Consider the following 18,223-nt stretch of genomic DNA (forward strand, 5'->3'; position numbering starts at 1 on the left):
CTTTAAACTGTAAGGGGGAAAATTTAGGTTAGACATTACGAAGAATTTCTTCACACTGAGGGTGTGAGTCCCTGGCCCAGGTTGCCCAGGGAAGCTGTGGCTGCCCCATCCCTGGAGGGGTTCCAGGCCAGGTTGGATGGGGCTTGGAGCAGCCCCTGATCCAGTGGGAGGTGTCCCTGCCCATGGCAGGGGGTGGGACTGGATGGGCTTTAAGGTCTCTTCCAACCCAAACTGTTTTGTGATTCCCTGCAGGGCTGTGGGACGTCGTTGAACACAACTGGAGACATTCAGGGTCTGAAGGTGTTGCCTTGTTTTGGGACACAAATACCTGTTGACCCACCAGCTTTCTGCTGGCACGTTGGCTCACTGGGCCACTGAGCAGATTTGGGTCTCGAATGAGCTGTTGTGCTCCCAGCTGCATCCATCCCCTGTGCCCATGCCTGGGAAGCTTGTGGCCCCCTGAAAGCTCTTTGTTGCACAAATTACTGTCATGCATGCAGTTGTTTAGGAGGGTGATGAAGGCATGGCATAGATGCCATCATTGAGTCATCAAGCTGGGTGGCGATAGGGTGGGTCATGACCACATCAGCTGCAGAATGCTGCTGGCTTGAGGGTTGTTTGCAGATGAGCACTAAGGTCCTCTTGTTTGAGCCGTTTCCTCGATATAGGGGGATGGAAATGAGTGTTCTCCAGCCTGATTTGCTTTCCTCACACCATAAAACCTTCGTGTGTTGGAATAGGTGGAGGCAGCTGGGAATTGTCCTTGCCTGTGTGGTTCAAGGCGATGATGCTGGATCGGAGATGCTCTTTGGGGTTGTGGCCACCCTGTCGTGCTCGAGACTTTTAGCTTCAGAGCTGCTTCTGCATTGGCCACGGAAAGCAGTGCCGAAAACTGCCTGAAACCAGATCTGCTCTTGAGTGTTGTCCTTGCACCGATTCCTTTCTTCTGTGTTTTTGTTACCCTATAAACTTCCTTCGGAATTGGAGTAATGAACTGAAATCCAGTAGCTAAGCAGAGCACTCGTCATTATTCTGCTGCTTTTGCTGTCGAGTCTTGGTTCTATCACCCAGAAAGGTCTGGTGTTGCTTGCTGCTTGGCCAGGTCTGAGGATGAAGGGCCAAACCAGCAGACACCCCTTTTTTTTGTGTATGTCCTCCTGCTCTTCGCCTTCTCTTTCAGAGACCCAAGTGGTGCCAGCCACAAAATCTGAGCGGCTGGATGTTTTTGGGCGAGAAACACCAATCTGATTAAATAGCGGATGCTCAGCACTGCTTAGCCTTCCCCCAGTGGGACTTGTCGAGTGGACATTAGGAAGAAATTCTTCACGCTGAGGGTGGGGAGGCCCTGGCCCAGGTTGCCCAGGGAAGGTGTGGCTGCCCCATCCCTGGAGGGGTTCCAGGCCAGGTTGGATGGGGCTTGGAGCAGCCTGGGCCAGTGGGAGGTGTCCCTGCCCATGGCAGGGGGTGGAACTGGATGATCTCTAAGATCACTTCCAACTCAAACCATTCTATGGGAAGAAAAGGGGGAGCAGGATGGGCCCCATGGTGTGTGCTTGTGGGTTCTCTTTGGGTGTCTCAGGGTCTAGCTTGATGCAGAGAGTGAAATTGGGATCCGAGAGGGCAGCATGCAGCTCATCCCTGGCAAGCTCTCCTGCCTCTCGTGACACCGTGTCCTGCTTGGTATTGTCACAGGGAGGAGGATGAGTAACTCAGGTGACCTCTCGCGCAACCTTGGGAGACCGGATCCTGCTGTGTCTGGTTTGCTAATTCAGGGTTGCGTCATGAAGATTATGGGTGGCAGGTTTCCTTCGAGCCAGCTAAGCACTTCGTTAAATCATGTCTTCAGGGAAGGGAAAAATAAAATGCATCCCATATGCTTTTGGTGCCTGCCAGGGCAGCCCCGCTTTTTGTTTTAATTTGCTGTGCCGTAATTAGCCTGCCCGCTGCAGGATCCTCGTCAGCTCCTGCGGGTTTGCTTGCTTCTGCCTGCTCGGTAATTGCTGCTTCAGGAGGGGGAAAAAAAAAAGAGAAAAAAAAAGGAAGCGTTTTGTACAAATCTCAAGCTGTAAATTATTTAGCAGGTGAAACAGAAATGTGCTCTGTGTTTCCAGGAAGCAGAAGACTGCACCAAAAATGACGCGGCGCGGCTTGCGCCTCTGCTGCAATTTGCCTTCTGCAGAGTCATCTTGTTGGTAGGCTGGGTTCCCCCCCTCCGGAATATATTCTTGCTGGCTGATAGCCCAGAATAGGTAGCAGAGCGAAAATGAGTGCTTGTATAACATAGCCAGTTGATTTATGTGCCAGGCTGTGCTGCTGAAAAGCGTTAGGGTCTCTGCTTTTTTCACGTCCAGTGTAGGAAAAGCCCCTTTGGAAATTCAAAGGTCTCATTGGCTCATTCCTCTCAGTTTCTCCAGCTTGCGGCTGTTTGAAAATGCTTTTTCTATTGCTTTGCACATTGTATGAGATCGTGTCAACCTTTCTTTTGAGAGGCCAGCTTGGATGGGGCCTTCAGCAGCCCAATCCGGGAGGAGGTGTCCCTGCCCATCGCAGGGGTTTGGAATTAAGTGATCTTTAAGATTGCTTCTAACTCAAACCATTCTGTGATTCTGTGCCTTTTGTTCTTGGTGCTGTATCTCCACTGCCATAATTGACATCAAATCCATGGACCAGAGGTCTTGTGGAAGTCCTGCTTCTCTTGGGAGATGGAGGAGCCTCCATGCAAAGGGAATAAAAGCCTGGAATTGGAAAAAAAAGTAGAGATAAGATTTAGACTGGACATAAGGAGGAATTTCTTCACTGTTAGGGTGGTGAGGCCCTGGCCCAGGCTGCCCAGGGAAGCTGTGGCTGCCCCATCCCTGGAGGGGTTCCAGGCCAGGTTGGATGGGGCTTGGAGCAGCCTGGGCCAGTGGGAGGTGTCCCTGCCCACGGCAGGGGTGGAACTGGATGGGCTTTGAGGTCCCTTCCAACCCAAACTACTCTTTGATTCTATGAACGGGTTTGTGGTCATCATCTCACTAAAGCCCAGCTGGGTGCAGTTCATGGTCTAAAAACTGGAGACCTTTCACCTGTATCTGATGCAGTGAGGAACTGAGTTACAGCAGAGCTTAAAAATAGCATTGGGTTTTCTCTCCCGTTGCTAATGTATCTGGTTTAAAGTGGGTTCAGATGCGGTTGGAGGCTCAGACAACACTCCTTGTGGTCTTGCCAAACCCTCGTGCTTGTGCAGGGTCATAAAAAATCATGGAAGGGCAGAGGGGCTGAGAAATAGTCTGATAATGCCCACTAGCCTGGATTTTATCCTGGTCTGTGTTATTTAGGAAGGCAACTAATTGAAAAAGTGCAGATTAATGAGTACGGAAGACTTTACAGGTCGGGGGTGCCACCTGCGTGGGGTTTTTTGTCTTCTTGGCAGGCGCCTGGCTTGTGCTGGACACACTCAGCCTTGAAATGTTAAGCTGGTCTAAATTCTCCTGGGCTGGCCAGGTAGCACATACTGCTGAAACACAATTAGCAGTATTTACTGCCCTGGCCGGGTTGCGGTGTAAATGATGCTTAGTCTCACTGAGAAGTGTGGTGTCAAATTTAAGGAATGATAATTATAGCTGGTGATGTGTCTAGAGAGTGTGCTGCTGTCTGTCCTGGTTCTCTTCCACCTTGATTTCACTGAGCTCCCACTCTTGTGTGTAGAAACATCTCCATGGTCCCATGGCTCTGGGACATCCCTAGTGATCCTGCAAGGGATTGTTGGCAGAGAGGGCTCCGGTCTCACGCTGTTGTTGGCTAATGTCTCCCATCTGTCTTCCAGCTGCTCATGCTCCTGGGCACCGCTGATGGTCAGTCGAAGCTGACCTCCGAGCAGAATGCCATCAACCTCCCCCCTGGCAAGTACCGCCACCTTGACCATGCCACCAACAAAGAGCTGATCTGCGACAAATGTCCCGCAGGAACCTATGTGTCCAAACATTGTACAAAGACTACCTTAAGAGAGTGCAGCCCTTGTCCAGATGGGACTTTTACTAAGCATGAGAATGGCATAGAGCGGTGCCACCCTTGTAGGAAACCTTGTGAACTGCCAATGATTGAGAAAACTCATTGTACTGCCTTGACTGACCGCGAGTGCACTTGCCTGTCTGGTACGTTTCAGACAAACGATACCTGCGTCCCTTACACGGTGTGCCCGGTTGGCTGGGGCGTCCGCAAGAAAGGAACCGAGACAGAAGATGTTAGGTGCAAGCCGTGCCCTCGTGGTACCTTTTCTGATGTGCCTTCTAGTGTGATGAAGTGCAAAACATACACTGACTGCTTTGGGAAAAACATGGTGGTCATCAAGCCAGGGACGAAAGAGAGTGACAATGTCTGTGGTTCTCCAGCGTCTCTTCCAAACACATCTTTGACTTCGTCAAGCACTGAAGCGGGTGAAGAGCCCTACGAAGTTCCACCAACTGCTGATCTTCCCAAAGGTAATGTCCACCACTAAAACACGTTTTTGGTCATGGGATTGCCTTCCTTCCTTGGTCAGGGTTGGCTTTATGCTCTTAAAGGGCAGCCTGTTCTAAGGAGCAGGTGATGCTTTTGCTTCTTGGCCAAAAAGCAGTTCCAGAGTGCATCAGGTTGCCCTCACTTAATCTAATAACATTTTAACTGAGACTGTAGCGATGATTGGACACCTGGCTGCCCTACTCTTTGGACTGAAAGGACACCACATTCCCCAGCCTCTTTTCCTGTGTGTGTGGTACCAGCTCAAGTCTTTGCACATTTGTGACAAACCTGTGACTTGGGATGCAGCGGGAGAACCCAGAGAGGAGAGGAGCTTTGCTCCACCAGACTTCTGCCCTGGTGGATTCACTATTTTCACGCCCATGCTTTCTCTGCCTCATTTCACCCTGTACTGTGCCAGTGGATTGCCTTGAATGTTGCCATAACAACCCTCCAGAAGCCTAGATGGTCCCATAAGTTTTTTTTCTTCAATTTCGAGGATTTCCATTAATTATCAACAGTGGGGAGAACCAGATTGAGTTACGGATTCTTTTACTTAATTGGAAATTGTACGTCATTACAGCCTTTATTGAGACGCTTTAGCCATGGCTGGTTGCAGTGGTGCTGTGGAACCCCATTTGAGGTGATGCTCAGCACTCCCTGGGAAGCATCTTCCTTACAGTGTCTCTGGTGGAGTGTTTCGAATAAAAAATGCAACTTCTGATGGCACTTGAGTTGGTAAATACAGTAGCAGTGAAGTGTTGACAGTCGCAGGCTCCCAGTGCTGCTGCCTTGTTAGGTCTGGAAGCTTGATATGCTCTTGGTGCGTCATTGGGAGAGGGCAGGAGGGTGTTACCTGAACTTTGAAATCAACTGTAGACAATTAGGCACAAGTTTAAGTGTTTTCCATATTTGCGTCCCATTCGGAGTGTTTGGAGTAATCAAATCAGAGGCAAAATCAGGTTACAGGTGGTTACACCCGTTCTTGGCTCAACTGGGATTAGACTCCATCTTCAAAAGCTGAATTTTCAAAGTAAGCTCAATTTGTTGCCACGACAGCCCTTCCTCTTCTCACCAGGCTTTGGTCATGCAGCTGGCTGGGACCTGAGAGCTGTTGGTTGATAAAATACTCAATAAAGGTGCAAAGTAGCTCTTGGGGGGGAAATTGAGTTGCTTCAGAAACCTGTTTCATGGTTGACACAGCTGATTTGCGGTGCTGATAAAAAAAGGTTTTGCTTCCTTAACAAACCCCAGTAGAGAGACGCTAAGCCTCCAGGTGTTTATAGCCCAAAAATCACATTTCACAGAGTGAAACTCAAGTTCATAAACCCGAGAAAGAAAACCCAGCTCCCTCAAAACTGTGGGTTTTCTGGGACATACTGGATGTGGGACAGATGCAGATGGACAGCATGCCTAGCTGCCACTAGCCTTAACCCAACAAGGATCAATTTTATCTTGAACCTACCCCTGTAACTGTACCCCTCTGCTCCCCGAGGCAAACCTCAACTTCACCTCTTCTCTTTGTCGCTGCCTGGCGTTGGGTTTCTGTCTGCTGGCCAAGCAGATGCTCAGGCAGGTCTTAGGCTGTATCGCATCTCTGGTGCCGTGACACTGAACTCTCCTCTCCTTTTGCAGGTCTGAACTCTTCAGTTCCCAGTTTTGTCCCCTCTTCTGGACCGCACGCATCCAGTGGCACGTCGGAGCCCGCGGGCTACTACAACGAAACCTTGGCCAACGAGACGGACGGCACCGGTGGGACCGTTGCAGGCTCCAGCGCCGCTGGCCAGGCGCAGAGCTACCGGCACAAGCAGACCAGCAAGGCGCTGGAGAAGCAGCCAGCACTGGAGATGGCGGGGAGTGAGAAGTCCAGTGTCCCATACAGGCCCCCCCGGAGAGGTACACAGAATGTCCACCAGCACTTTGACATCAATGAACACTTGCCATGGATGATCGTCCTTTTCCTGCTGCTGGTCCTGGTGGTTATCGTCGTCTGCAGCGTCAGGAAGAGCTCACGGACTCTGAAGAAGGGACCCAGGCAAGATCCCAGTGCCATTGTGGAAAAAGCTATTATGAAAAAGTCCACCACCCCCACGCAGAACAGGGAGAAGTGGATCTATTACTGCAACGGGCACGGTGAGCAGTAGCGATCGAGGACTGTGGGGGTAGCATCCTTTCTGCCATCTCACATGGTGCTTTAGATGGGCAGCCCCAATGTCCACTGACTGATGGCTTTTCTTCTGACTTTCTGGACCTGGTAGTGAGGACAGAGACCATATACTGGTTCCTCAGCTGTCTCTTAATCTATGGCTTTTCCACCTCCCTGTTTCCATGGTGTATCTGTGTTCCTGAAGGAAGGGTTAAACAAGGGAATGTCACTTGCTTACCCCATCTCCTCTCCTTCTCCTTCCCACCCATCCTTGTTAGGAGGATCTTGAATGAAGACTCCTTTTTTCTTTCCCCACCCCTTTCCACGATTCTTCTGTTTCACTTTCTCCTTATTTATTCAGTGACTCAGGCATGGGTCCGGTTGTCTTTTGTGCCATCCTTTTCCCTGTGCCCCGTCTCTCCCGCCTCTCTCTAGAAAGCTGAGTCATCCTCTGCTCTTGGCAACCCCTCAGTTTTAGGTTCTTAGCCCTAAATCCCAACTGCTGGCTTGTCCCCAGCCCTTCCTCTGTGCTGGAGCCAAGAAGGTTGTCTTTAAAGGCTGTGTCATGGAGGCACACGGCTCCATGTGGTCTTCCTGGAGGCTCTGCTTCAGAGTGTTTTCTGTTCTTTAGGTGCATGACTTGCTGTCAGCTTTTCAGTGAGACTTAAAAGAGGACTTGTTGTGGTCATTATACTGAGATTTGTAAAAATCCATGATAAATTAATGGTAGCATGAGCAGGAGCACTGAGCAGCCGTGATCTCCTTAGCAGGATGCCCAGTTCTTCAACTGCAAAGCTGTGGTGGCAGTTTTCATAGAATCATAGAATAGTTTGGGTTGGAAGGGACCTTAAGGATCATCTAGATCTAACCCCCCTGCCATGGGCAGGGCATCCCGCTAAATTAGGCTGCCCAAGGCCCCATCCAATCTGGCCTTGAATACCTCCAGCCACAGCTTCTCCGGGCAACCTGGGCCAGGGCCCCCCCAACCTCATCACGAAGAATTTCTTCCTAATGTCTAAATCTGCCCCTCTCCAGTTTATACCTGTCCCCTGTCATCCTATCACCGCAAGCCTTTATGAATAGTCCCCCCTTCAGGTACTGGAAGGTCGCTGTAAGATCTCCTCAGAGCCTTCTCTTCTCCAGGCTGAACAACCCCAACTCTCTCAGCCTGTCCTCATATGGGAGGTGCTTCAGCCCTCCAGTTATCTTTGTAGCCCTCCTCTGGACCCATTCCAACGGCTCCATCTCCTTCTTAGGTTGAGGATTCCAGAACTGGACACAATCCTTCAGATGAGGTTTCACCAGAAAGGAACAGAGGGGCAGAATTCCCTCCCTCCCTGCTGGCCACGCTGCTTTTGATGCAGCCCAGGACACGGTTGGTTTCTGGGCTGCGAGCGCACGTTGCCGGCTCATGTCGAGCTTCTCATCGACCAGCACCCCAAGTCCTTCTCTGCAGGGCTGCTCTCAATCACATCATCTCCCATCATGTACTGAAAATGAAGATTGCCCCGACCCAGGTGCAGGACCTCACACTTGGCCTTGTTGAACCTCATGATGTTCTCACTGCCCCACTTCTCCAAATTTTGACCCTCATCCTTTGCAGACAGCCCTGATGAGTCCTTACTTTGGGTTGAGATTGTTCCACTGTAACTGTCTGTTCCCAGTTAACCTTTAGAAAAGCACATTTAACAAGGGGGCAGCCAAACAAAGAGTGGATTGAAAAAAGGTTGGAAGGTTTAAGAGAGATCAGTGCTTGATGAAAGTCATCCTGGGGTGCTTAAGTGCAAATCAAAGAAGGCTTTGAGTAGCCCTCTTCTGTGCTGTGCTCTCTTCTCCCTCCTGCTGATTAATAGACCTACACTTTGTTTGCTTTTGTTAATGCATTTATAGAACCAGTAATGTCTTGTTGGAATTAGTTTTGTGCTTTCTCTTGTGTTTGTTCTACCTATCAGTTTCTTTTTAATTCTTTTGAATTCTTCCGGTGTGGTTTCTTGAGCATTTTGCCTCAGTGATAAATCTTTACAGTAACCCCTGCACTCCATAGTTCCCCAAATCTTTGAGACTCAAAGTGGACTCCTTGGGGTGATGGTGAGTGATCTGCAACAGAGCTGCAGAACCTTGTTAAACGTCCTTACCTGTGAGTGTTACCACAAGCGCTACATGGCTGTGGCCATGGTTCAGTGGCCAAAGCAGCTGGTTGTTACTAACTTGTAGTAACTTTTTTTTCCCATGACCTTAATTACCTATTGGTTGAATTCACAGCTCCTTATCTTTTAGAGCGGTGAGTTTTGTTATCTCATAGCAGGGGCTAAGTTTGTGCTTGCAGATAGTGCTCTAGTGCAGGGACCAGACCGAGCTACTTGGAGCGGGTGCACCTCTGGTTCTAACCTGGCATCGCAGATCCTGCCCTTCTCCTGGAGGCAACGTTAGAGCTGCCTTTGTGGGCAGTGCTGTGTGTTCAGTCACCAAGCATGATTCAGGTTGAAGAAACCATGCAGGTACAAGAAGGTGATGTGTGGTGAGCGACGAGGCTATGTTGCCCCATTTAGGTATAACCCCACCTCCCAGGTATTGTCATCCTTTGGGGAACAGAATCAATCAGGGTCATCGTGTCCTTCCCGAGATGAGTCATTCTGGTCTTCCTTGTTGTGATTTAACAGCTGAATTCAGCTAATGCATCAAATTCACGAGGTACCTGCTAGGTTTTCCTCTTGTCTTGAGAAATAAGCTGGATTTAATGGCAAAACCACACTTAATTAATAAATCAGCCCTGTGTCTGATCAAGCCTCTCAGGACTGGAGACAGTGTCCCATTGCTCTGGGCTCCTGGCTGGGCGGTTTTGCATATCCCCTCCCATCGTTCTTGCAGTAGTCACGCTGGTTCCGTGTTGGCATGGGTGGCTTCATGACTTCTGCTGACCGCTGAATGTCCTCAGCTGAACTTTGTGCAATGAAGGCAGGCGGACAAGTGCAAAGCAATTAATGCTTTATCTTGCTTTCAGTGCAGCACTGCCGTTCCCTAAATTGTGTTGCCTTTAGCTAAAAGGACACGGCTCATTAGTTTTTACGTGGTAGTGGTGCTCTGCTGTGTCAGATATGGAAGCTGCTCTCCTCTGTGGTGGTGTATAAATCCTCCTTTGGTTTCCCTGTTGAACCGTACGGCTCTTAAGACTGTTTACTCAAAAATGAGAAAAGATGTAGATACTTCTTTTAGTAACTGTCCATACAGCTAAGATGTTCTGCAGAGCTGCCACATCGTGGCTTAGGCGTCTGCTGCTCCAGCAGTGTTTGTACCCAAATCACGCTTCATCCTGAAGCAGCACTTCAGGTAAGGGTGAATAGAGCCAGGAACAAACTCATGCTGTTGCAGAGAGGAAATCTTTTCCCTCCTGTGCTGCTAGCGCAGATTCCTCCATGGTAGGCAGTCAGAGCAAAGCCTCCATAGATCTGAGGACCACAGCTGCTGCCCAGGTCTTCAGGTGCCAGCCTGGTTTGTGGTTGCAGTAGAAGTGTGAAGGGCACACAGTTAGGTTTAAAGCGTCATCTGGGGCTGGAGGTGAAGTACTCCAGTACATCTGGTACTGGCAGGGAACCCCCATCCGTGTGACCTCCCCACCTATGCATTGACAGGCCACACCAACGAGAGCTCGGGGTGTGTTTATGGCTGGGGCAAAGCCTGTGTACGTAGCTGTTGCGCAGTCTTCCTCCGCTTCCTCCTAGTTTACCTTCTCCTCCCTCCTAATCCTTTCGGTAAACAGCTTTAACCTTTGAAAGGGAAGAGCGGGTCTGACGTAGGCGCTGAAGCCGCTGCTCGGAGGAGCTGTGCTTGGGCGGCTGTCCCTGCGATGGCACCCTGGGCACCTCCTGTGGTGCCGGATGGGAGCACAGCTGGCATCCAAGCCTGGAGAATTTTATTATCAGCTTTTATTACTAATTTCTTGAAGCTCATCGGTTCTGGGTGAAGCATGGTCAGAGTGGCACCAACACTACTGGAGCCAAGACGTCTCTCTGCGATTTGGCTTCTTCCCCAAAGAGGAAGATTTTAGGGTGGAAACAGCTGCTTGAACTCTTGCCCGGTTCCTAAGTGTCCTTGATGTACTGAGTTGCTTAAATAGTTGAGATCCTGGTGTACGATCCTAGACAGTGGTTGTTGTCACAGGGCATTTTGCTTGTCCTCATCTTCCCGTGAGCTGGTGTCTATGCCCCGTGCTCTCTCTAGTCATAACGTGCGCCTTAAATAACAGCCCAAACCTAAAAATAGCAGCAGCTTGCAATGTTGGTGTTAAAACAAGACCTGTGTCCTTAACATGGACGTGTTCCAGCCAAGACAGCAAATACCAACGATTCTCACTGGATTAAATGGTTCAGAGGTCTGGAAAGAGCTTGCCATGACCTGAGTTAGCAACCACCCTACCTCCATATGTGTCCCCATGTCCATCCCCATGGCAAGGAGCTCTCCCCAAAGCCTCCAGGTCTCATCTGTGCAGGATCTTGGAAGTGGAGCAGCATCAGCAGTGCAGCTGTGATTGGAGAAGTTCTTGGTTCTTCGGCTGGCTTTTACTTTCTAGCACTGCTGACAGGAATCCAAAGGGGAAAAGCAAATTGCCCGAGATTTCCAAAGGAATTATCAGCTTGGTGCCTGAACAGTGTGGGTACTGGGCTGATAGCACCCTATGGTTTTAACCTTGTATGACCATTTTCTTCTAGGGGATCAACAGCAGCACTTTTCTTCTAAACAATCCCTTTATTTTAACAAATGCCTATTTCTTCTGCTGTTTCCAAAGGCAAGGCTTGTCATGAAAATGGAGAATAGAACCGTGGCTTTTGAGTGTGTTGGAAGGGCCAAAATTGGCATCATGCTATGCCAAACATGAAAATAGGCTTGAAATCATCTCGCAGAAACTTCCGATAGTGTTGCCTTTGACTTTCACCCATTAAGTAGCAGATGATGCAAGTGAAGAGACTCTGTAAAATGTTACATTTTGGGGTAAAACCTCCTGTGTATGGAAGAAACTCCCTGGCATCGCATGCCAAGAGGCAAGAAGAGAATTTGGTGATATTTGGTGATATTTTGGTGGTATTTTTTCTCTGAGTTGAAAGACTGATGATCAGATCTTGGCAGCGCTGGCATGAGATGCCACTTCCCTTATATTTTTCTTCAAGTCTGGTAATTGCATGTTATTGCAGTGGGTGGTGAGAGTGAAGCCAGGAAGCCTCTGGTTGAATGATCAGAGAGATAAACTGCTGCGCAGAAGCTGTTTGCAGCTGAGATGGAGCTGAGGCTTGACTGGAGGTAGAAGAAATGGAATCCTGAAAGTGGCTCAGGATTGAAAGCAGAGCGGAGAGTTGAGAGATGATGCTGGGAAGATGGGGAGTGTCAGGATTTGGGGATCTCGGTTGCTTAGCTGTCGGGATGCCCAGTTGTCATCATGTTGGAAGCTGGCATCATCTTGGTTGGTGATTTATAGGGATAGTCCTTGGCTTGCCGTTCTGCTGTAGGACCGGGGCTACGCTTGAGCTTGGTGTTCTCCAGAGGAAGCCGTTGAGGGTGTTGAAAAGGAACCAGAGCTGCTCTGGAAAGCCCTGTGCCACGGAAAACCGAACCCTGTGCTGCAGCTCCAAAGCAAACCCATGTGAATATAACCAACAGGTGTGTGTGCGTTGGGGTGTCTCGGGTCACTGCAGGCTGCCCTCACATGGAATCAGATACTCATTTATGGTTAGTGTTGGAAGATGCTTATCAGAGTAAAATTACTTGATTTTTTTTCTTTTAAAGAGACAGTATGTTGACTGAAAAAGCCCACACATAACTGTAATCTTTTCCATGACACCATCGCCTGATGAAGGGAAGCAAGAGCATGGAAACAACCCAGCAGGTGATATTTTTCTGCAAGCCTGGTTTCACAACCTTCTTCATTGCTACCCTAAATAAGGAAACCCAGCTGTAGTGATGGCTCTTGCAAGTCTACAGGGTGACTAGCTGGCACGCTGGATGCTACTTTAGGACCTCTCCTCAGTGCTTGTGTGGGTAAATGAGACAAAAACCACGTCATAGGCTCTTTTAGTTGGGTGAGTTTTCCCTTTGATCAGCTCCTGAACTGCGGTGGTAGGAGCATCATGCTGGGAGGCAGCGTGAGGATGTGGAAAGCTGCTGTGGAACAGCATCCTTGGAGGCTCCATCTCTTCTGCACATCCGCAGAGCATGGCGAGGGGCGAGGAGGTTAAAATCTTCACCAGTCTCAAACTGTGGTGCCCTCAAGGTTTTGCGCCCAGACCACAAGTAAGGTAGAGATGGCCAGCAGCATCTCATGAGGGCAGGTGTGCCCATTGCGGCTCACGTAATTTGGTAATTGTGGTTACGCCTGGAGAGGAGCAGCCCTGGGCTTGTGCACAAACCCTAATATGACTCTGGCAGACAGAGCGTGAGATGAGGGATTAATGTCTGCCTACCTGCCAAAACTAAGAGTCAGAAGGTGGTGATTGGGTTTTTTGTCAAAGCAGTCTCTCTTCTGGCATCTGCAGCTTAATAATCTACAGATGACTGATCCTCTCAAAGTGAGACCTAGGTAGAACGGGGGCTTGTTAAATTGGAAGGGGCAGGTGTGTGCCAGGCACCATGAGGAATATGGATGTTGTGGCACCGATGGGCCTTAAAACAGGGATGTTCCCTCCACAGAGCTGATTAGGTTGCGTGGGAGCTCTGCGTTTCTTGCTAGGTTTGCTCCAGTGCTGGCACAGTGCTCTGCTTCAGGGTGGGATGAAGCAACTGTGTCTGCAGCGCAAACCTCTTCCACGGGAGCTTTGGGATAGCATCTGATGAGTTGGAAACAGCATCTTCCTCAAACTCCTTGACTTAAAATTTTGCACAGGTTTGCCCCAAGCTCGTTCTGGACCTTTTGGAAAGCTGTGTGGTTTCCAGAGGGTGTGTGTAAGAGTGGACGAAGGCTTCATGGTGAAAAGGAGCCTTGGGAAAAGCGAAGGAGGGAGGCTGCTGTTCTGCTTGGAGAGGAGGAAACCTAATCATGTGCAGCTTTATCATATCTTGCTCCTCAGCCTTATTGCGTTAGCAGGCCTGGAGCCCGGTGCTTGACCCCTTTTAATGTGTGTTGCTACGTGAGCCATCTATCTGCAACGTTTGGAGGGCTGTGGAGAGCCGCTCTGAGGAGCTGGTACGTTTATTTCCGAATCTGCTTCAAAAAAAGAGAAGAAAACATCCAAACTCTTCCATGGTTGAAATTGTTGGGTGGCCCCGGGTTCATTTAACAGGGGATTAGGATTTGTTGCCCACCTGTTAAGGTGGAGGGCCAAGTGTCAGAGGCAGGACAGCTCTGCAAGGAGACCAAGGTTGTCCGTGTAGAAAAATCCACCAAGGCCAGGGTTATTTTGCCAAAAGCTGGTGAAGCAGCTGGAGAACAGGGGTTATGAGGAGCGGCTGAGGGACCTGGGGCTGTTTATCCTGGAGAAAAGAAGGCTGAGGGGAGACCTCATCCCTGTCTATAACTGCCTGGAAGGAGGTTATAGCGAGGTGGGTGTTGGTCTCTTCTCCCTGCTGACAGGCGAGAAGATGAGAGGGAATGGCCTCAAGTTGCACCAGGGCAGGTTCAAAGTGGACATCAGGAAAAATGTCTTCACCAAAAGGGTTCTCGGGCCCTGGCAGAGGCTGCCCAGGGAGGTGGTGGAGTCCCCATCCCTGGAGGGGTTTAAAAGACAGGTGGATGAGGTGTTCAGGGATGTGGTTGAGTAGTGGACAGATATGATTGGATTCTATGATCTCAAAGGTCTTTTCCAACCAAATGATTCTATGTTTCTATGAAAAACCTCCCAGCTGGGAGGGCTGTGATTTCTCACATTGGTGGGGCTGTCGCACATAACTTCTCGAATAACAAGGCAGACTTTTTCACCCTCACTCATCACGGCTTGTCTGGAGGAAAAAAATATGCGGGAAGCAAATTTAATCCTTGGGTTGGCATCTGTGGGTGTCTGGATATTTATATGGCTCTGACAGCGGCAGCGTGCTTGCCGGGCGTTACCAGCTGTCCAGGAGGGTTATAATGAAGATTAACTCTGCAAAAGCCTTTCAAAATTTAATAATTACAGAAATACTTAAGCTCGACGATCCCTTTGAAACAAAAGAAAGAGCAAGTCCACTCTGCAGGTCCCCATCGCCGGTGCAGGGAGAGCACCCTGTGGTGGTGGGCAGGAGCTCTTGTGGATCCAGAGAGGGTTGGACCAAAGGTGATGTTGTAGAGGTGACTTCCGTATAGCATGTGGTGGGAAAGGAGGTCTTGTCTTCTGCTGACCCTCATGTTCTCAGGTCTGAAGCATGTTTGTAGCCGCCTGCGGGTGATCACAGACCTTCCTCGACTGCCTGGTTTGGTTGAGTTATTTTCCACAGAGTGTGTGGGAAGTGTTTGTCAGGAGGCCGTTTCCTGCCCTGCAGGATTTTTGGGTTGGTTTTTTTCCTAAAAAAAACAAACATCACCATTTAGTGGTTTGTTGCCCAAACAGCACTTATTGAGGATGTGAATCACTGGCTCCTGGGAGGGTCTGGTACCGGCACTGTCCTCCATGGGAAAACTAGCAAATTGCTAACATGTCTTCATAAGAGTGAGTCCTTTCTTCCTGTCCGGACAAAGGCTCTCACTGGAATCATGGAAGGGTTTGGGTTGGAAGGGACCTTCAAAGCTCATCCAGTCCGGCAAGCCTGCTGTGAGCAGGGACACCTTCCAGTAGATCAGGTTGCTCTAAACTCCATTCCACCTGGATTTGACCAGTTCGAATGATGGGGCATTCACAGCTTCTCTGGGCAACCTGTTCCGGTGCCTCACTACCCTCAGAGGAGAAAATTTCTCCCTTATGTCTGATCCATATCTCCCCTCTTTCAGTTTAAAACCATTGCCCCTTGTCCTGTCACTACACACCCTCCTAAAATCTTTGTCCCCATCTTTCTTATATGCCTTAAGTATTGAATGGTCCCATTAAGGTCTCCGTGGAGCCTGCTCTTCTCCAGGCTGAACAACCTCAGCTCTCTCAGCCTGTCCTCAGAACTTCTGATCGTTTTTGTGGCCTCCTCTGGACACGTTGCAACAGTTCCTTAGCCACCTTATGTTGGGAATTCTACAACTGGACACAGGACTCCAGGTGGCATCTCACAAGAGTGTAGTAGAGGGGGAAAATCGCCTCCCTCAGCCTGCTGACCACACTTCTTGATCTGCAGCCCAGAGTATGGTTGGCTTTCCGACCTGCAAGTGCACATTGCGTACGATGTCCAATTTCCCGTTCAGCAATATCCCCAAGTCCTTCTTGGGGTGCTCTCAGTCCTTTCATCCCCCAGCCTGGGCTGATACTGGGGTTTGCCTCAACCCAGGTGCAGGACCTTGCACATCTTCCAAACCTCTTCCTTTAGGATCTGATACATATTTGGGGGGTAGGAATTGCGTACCCAATAACTCCCCTTTTCGGCAGAGGTTAGTGACATTTTCACATTTTGGAAAGGCATTTCTGTCATGGCTTTGCGATTTCTAAGTCCTGGTTTGGCCAAGGCATGGTGTCTTGTCAACTGGAGTTCGGTTGTGCTGCATCTTGGCTTTCTTCTACATGCAGGCTCTTGTCGTGTGCTCAGAGGTAAAAATAGACGTGAGTCAGGAGGATATTTGGAGGAGGTAAGTGGGCTGAGCTCAGGAACAGAGCTGAGTTTGCAGTGATTCAAAGCCTTTATCTGAATGCCGGGGAGGGTTGGGTCGTGTCACTGTGGTTCTGCTGTCAGACTCTTGTGTGCTCTTGGGCTGTGCTCAGCACTCGGGATGCTTCATCCTCAAGGTCTGTGCAAGTGTTGAAATCCAGCCACTCTTTCACTGTCAGGATTCATCACTGCATGTGGTGTAGAAATGAATATTTCCCATCTTTAGGATGCCTGTGTCGTTAGGTAAGTAGTGCAAGCTCCAGGTGCTCCAGCTTCCTGGGATGGTGGAGGTCAGTTCCTGCAGGCGTCATGGGCTGCTGGTGAAGGGCCGGAGCATGGAGTCTCTTGAAATCCAGCTTTTCTGAAAACATATGAAGCTGGCTTTGGAACCCTGGGTAGATGAGCTGCTTGCTAGATGAGTCCGTGTATGTTGCAGGTCCTGGGAGATCTCCTGAGGTTTGCTTCCCAGCTGTATGAGACAGTCTACAGGGCTTGAACTGGTGCTCTGTTTATCATGGAATATTTTGGATGGGAAAGGGACCTTAAAGCCCATCCAGTCCCACCCCCTGCCATGGGCAGCCACACCTCTCACTAGACGAGGCTGCTCCAAGCCCCATCCAACGTGGCCTTGAACCCCTCCAGGAATGGGGCTTCCACAACTTCTCTGGGCAACCTGAGCCAGGGCCTCATCACTCTCACAAGAAAACATTTCTTTTCAATCCTTTTCTCTGTGTGCATCCTTTCATTATTAGTGGGATCGGAGGCCACATAGCTTGGGAGGGCTGTGTAGGCTTGAGCCACAGATTCCTCCTGAAAGGCAACAGCTTCTGAACGAGCACCCTTCTGAAAGATACCAAAGGATATTTGGCTGAACCCTGAAAATAAAAATAATGATGGCTTTTTTGTTTGTAAGAGCGTGAGGAGGGGAAGGAACTGAAGCTCCTCTGTGGTGCGGCTGTGGTTAGACGTTACCATATCTGTTGCCAGGTGCTTGGGTGTAGCTTTCTAACGGGGTTGCTTTTCCACTCCTCTTGAGTTTGCTTGAACATGTGAAAAAGTAATGGCAGAGAGGAGAAATGGTCTCCTGGGGGTATTGTACGTAAGTGTTGCAGCACTGCTGGTCGTGGCCCCGTGCTGCACTGGCTTCTTGCCCTGCTTGAGGGCAAAACGATTGCTGAAGAATTTGGTTTGTATCCAACCTGTAAATAGCAGAGCTATGGGAGATGAGTGTGGCTTGTCCAAAACAAGCTCAAGAGAGTTGTTAAAGCTCAGCCAAGTCCCATGCACTTGGGTTGTGACCACCGTGGTGATGTTCATGAGTGGAAGGAGTGACTGCTGTGTCTACACCAAGCTGTACCTCAATGAGGTGGGTGGTTGACATCTGAAGGAGATGGAAACAGGTGGGAAAAATCTTGAACCAGATTCAAAATAAGCAAATAGAAGTCACTGAAATAAACTGAAATGGGTTTTATGGGGAAGACTAAGGTAGAGGTGAGCAGTGTGCTTGGAGGAGACCTTGCATCTCCAGAAAGGTCTTCCCTTCAGCTCAGCATCTTTGTAGATGAGCTGGATGTGTCTTCAGCAGTGCTGTTTGCTTGTGCCACTCCACAGGTGTCTGTCCGTTCCCGGACTTGTCTCCATTTGTCTCAGTTTGCTCTGGCTGTAGACATGCCTGGCTGTGCCCATGTTCCTGTGCTTGTATATCCGCCCTCCGGCATTGTGTTTGCCTGTGCACAACATGTTGGTCTTGTCCTGGCTTGAAGGGGAGTTATTCGTTGCTCTGGGGTTATCACCACTTTGAAATATAAGGCGGTTACATGGAGTAGCCCATCACGACATTTAGAGAATTGCAATGTTTACATAATGTCAATTGAAATGCCACCTGCCCAAGTACCCAAGATGTGCATGGATGCCCTGAAT

General features: G+C 49.5%; 1 protein-coding gene across 1 annotated transcript in view; it reads left to right on the plus strand.

The window, feature by feature from the left end:
- The window catches only part of TNFRSF21 (TNF receptor superfamily member 21), a 40,586-nt gene that overhangs the window by 4,173 nt on the left and 18,190 nt on the right, over nucleotides 1-18,223 (plus strand). The window contains exons 2-3 of the mRNA XM_054063487.1: nucleotides 3,806-4,460; nucleotides 6,112-6,609. Of these exons, the coding sequence (XP_053919462.1) occupies nucleotides 3,806-4,460; nucleotides 6,112-6,609 (1,153 nt within the window). The remainder of the gene's footprint in view (nucleotides 1-3,805; nucleotides 4,461-6,111; nucleotides 6,610-18,223) is intronic.

This window comes from Cuculus canorus, chromosome 3, assembly GCF_017976375.1.
Source record: "Cuculus canorus isolate bCucCan1 chromosome 3, bCucCan1.pri, whole genome shotgun sequence".
Taxonomy (NCBI): domain Eukaryota; kingdom Metazoa; phylum Chordata; class Aves; order Cuculiformes; family Cuculidae; genus Cuculus; species Cuculus canorus.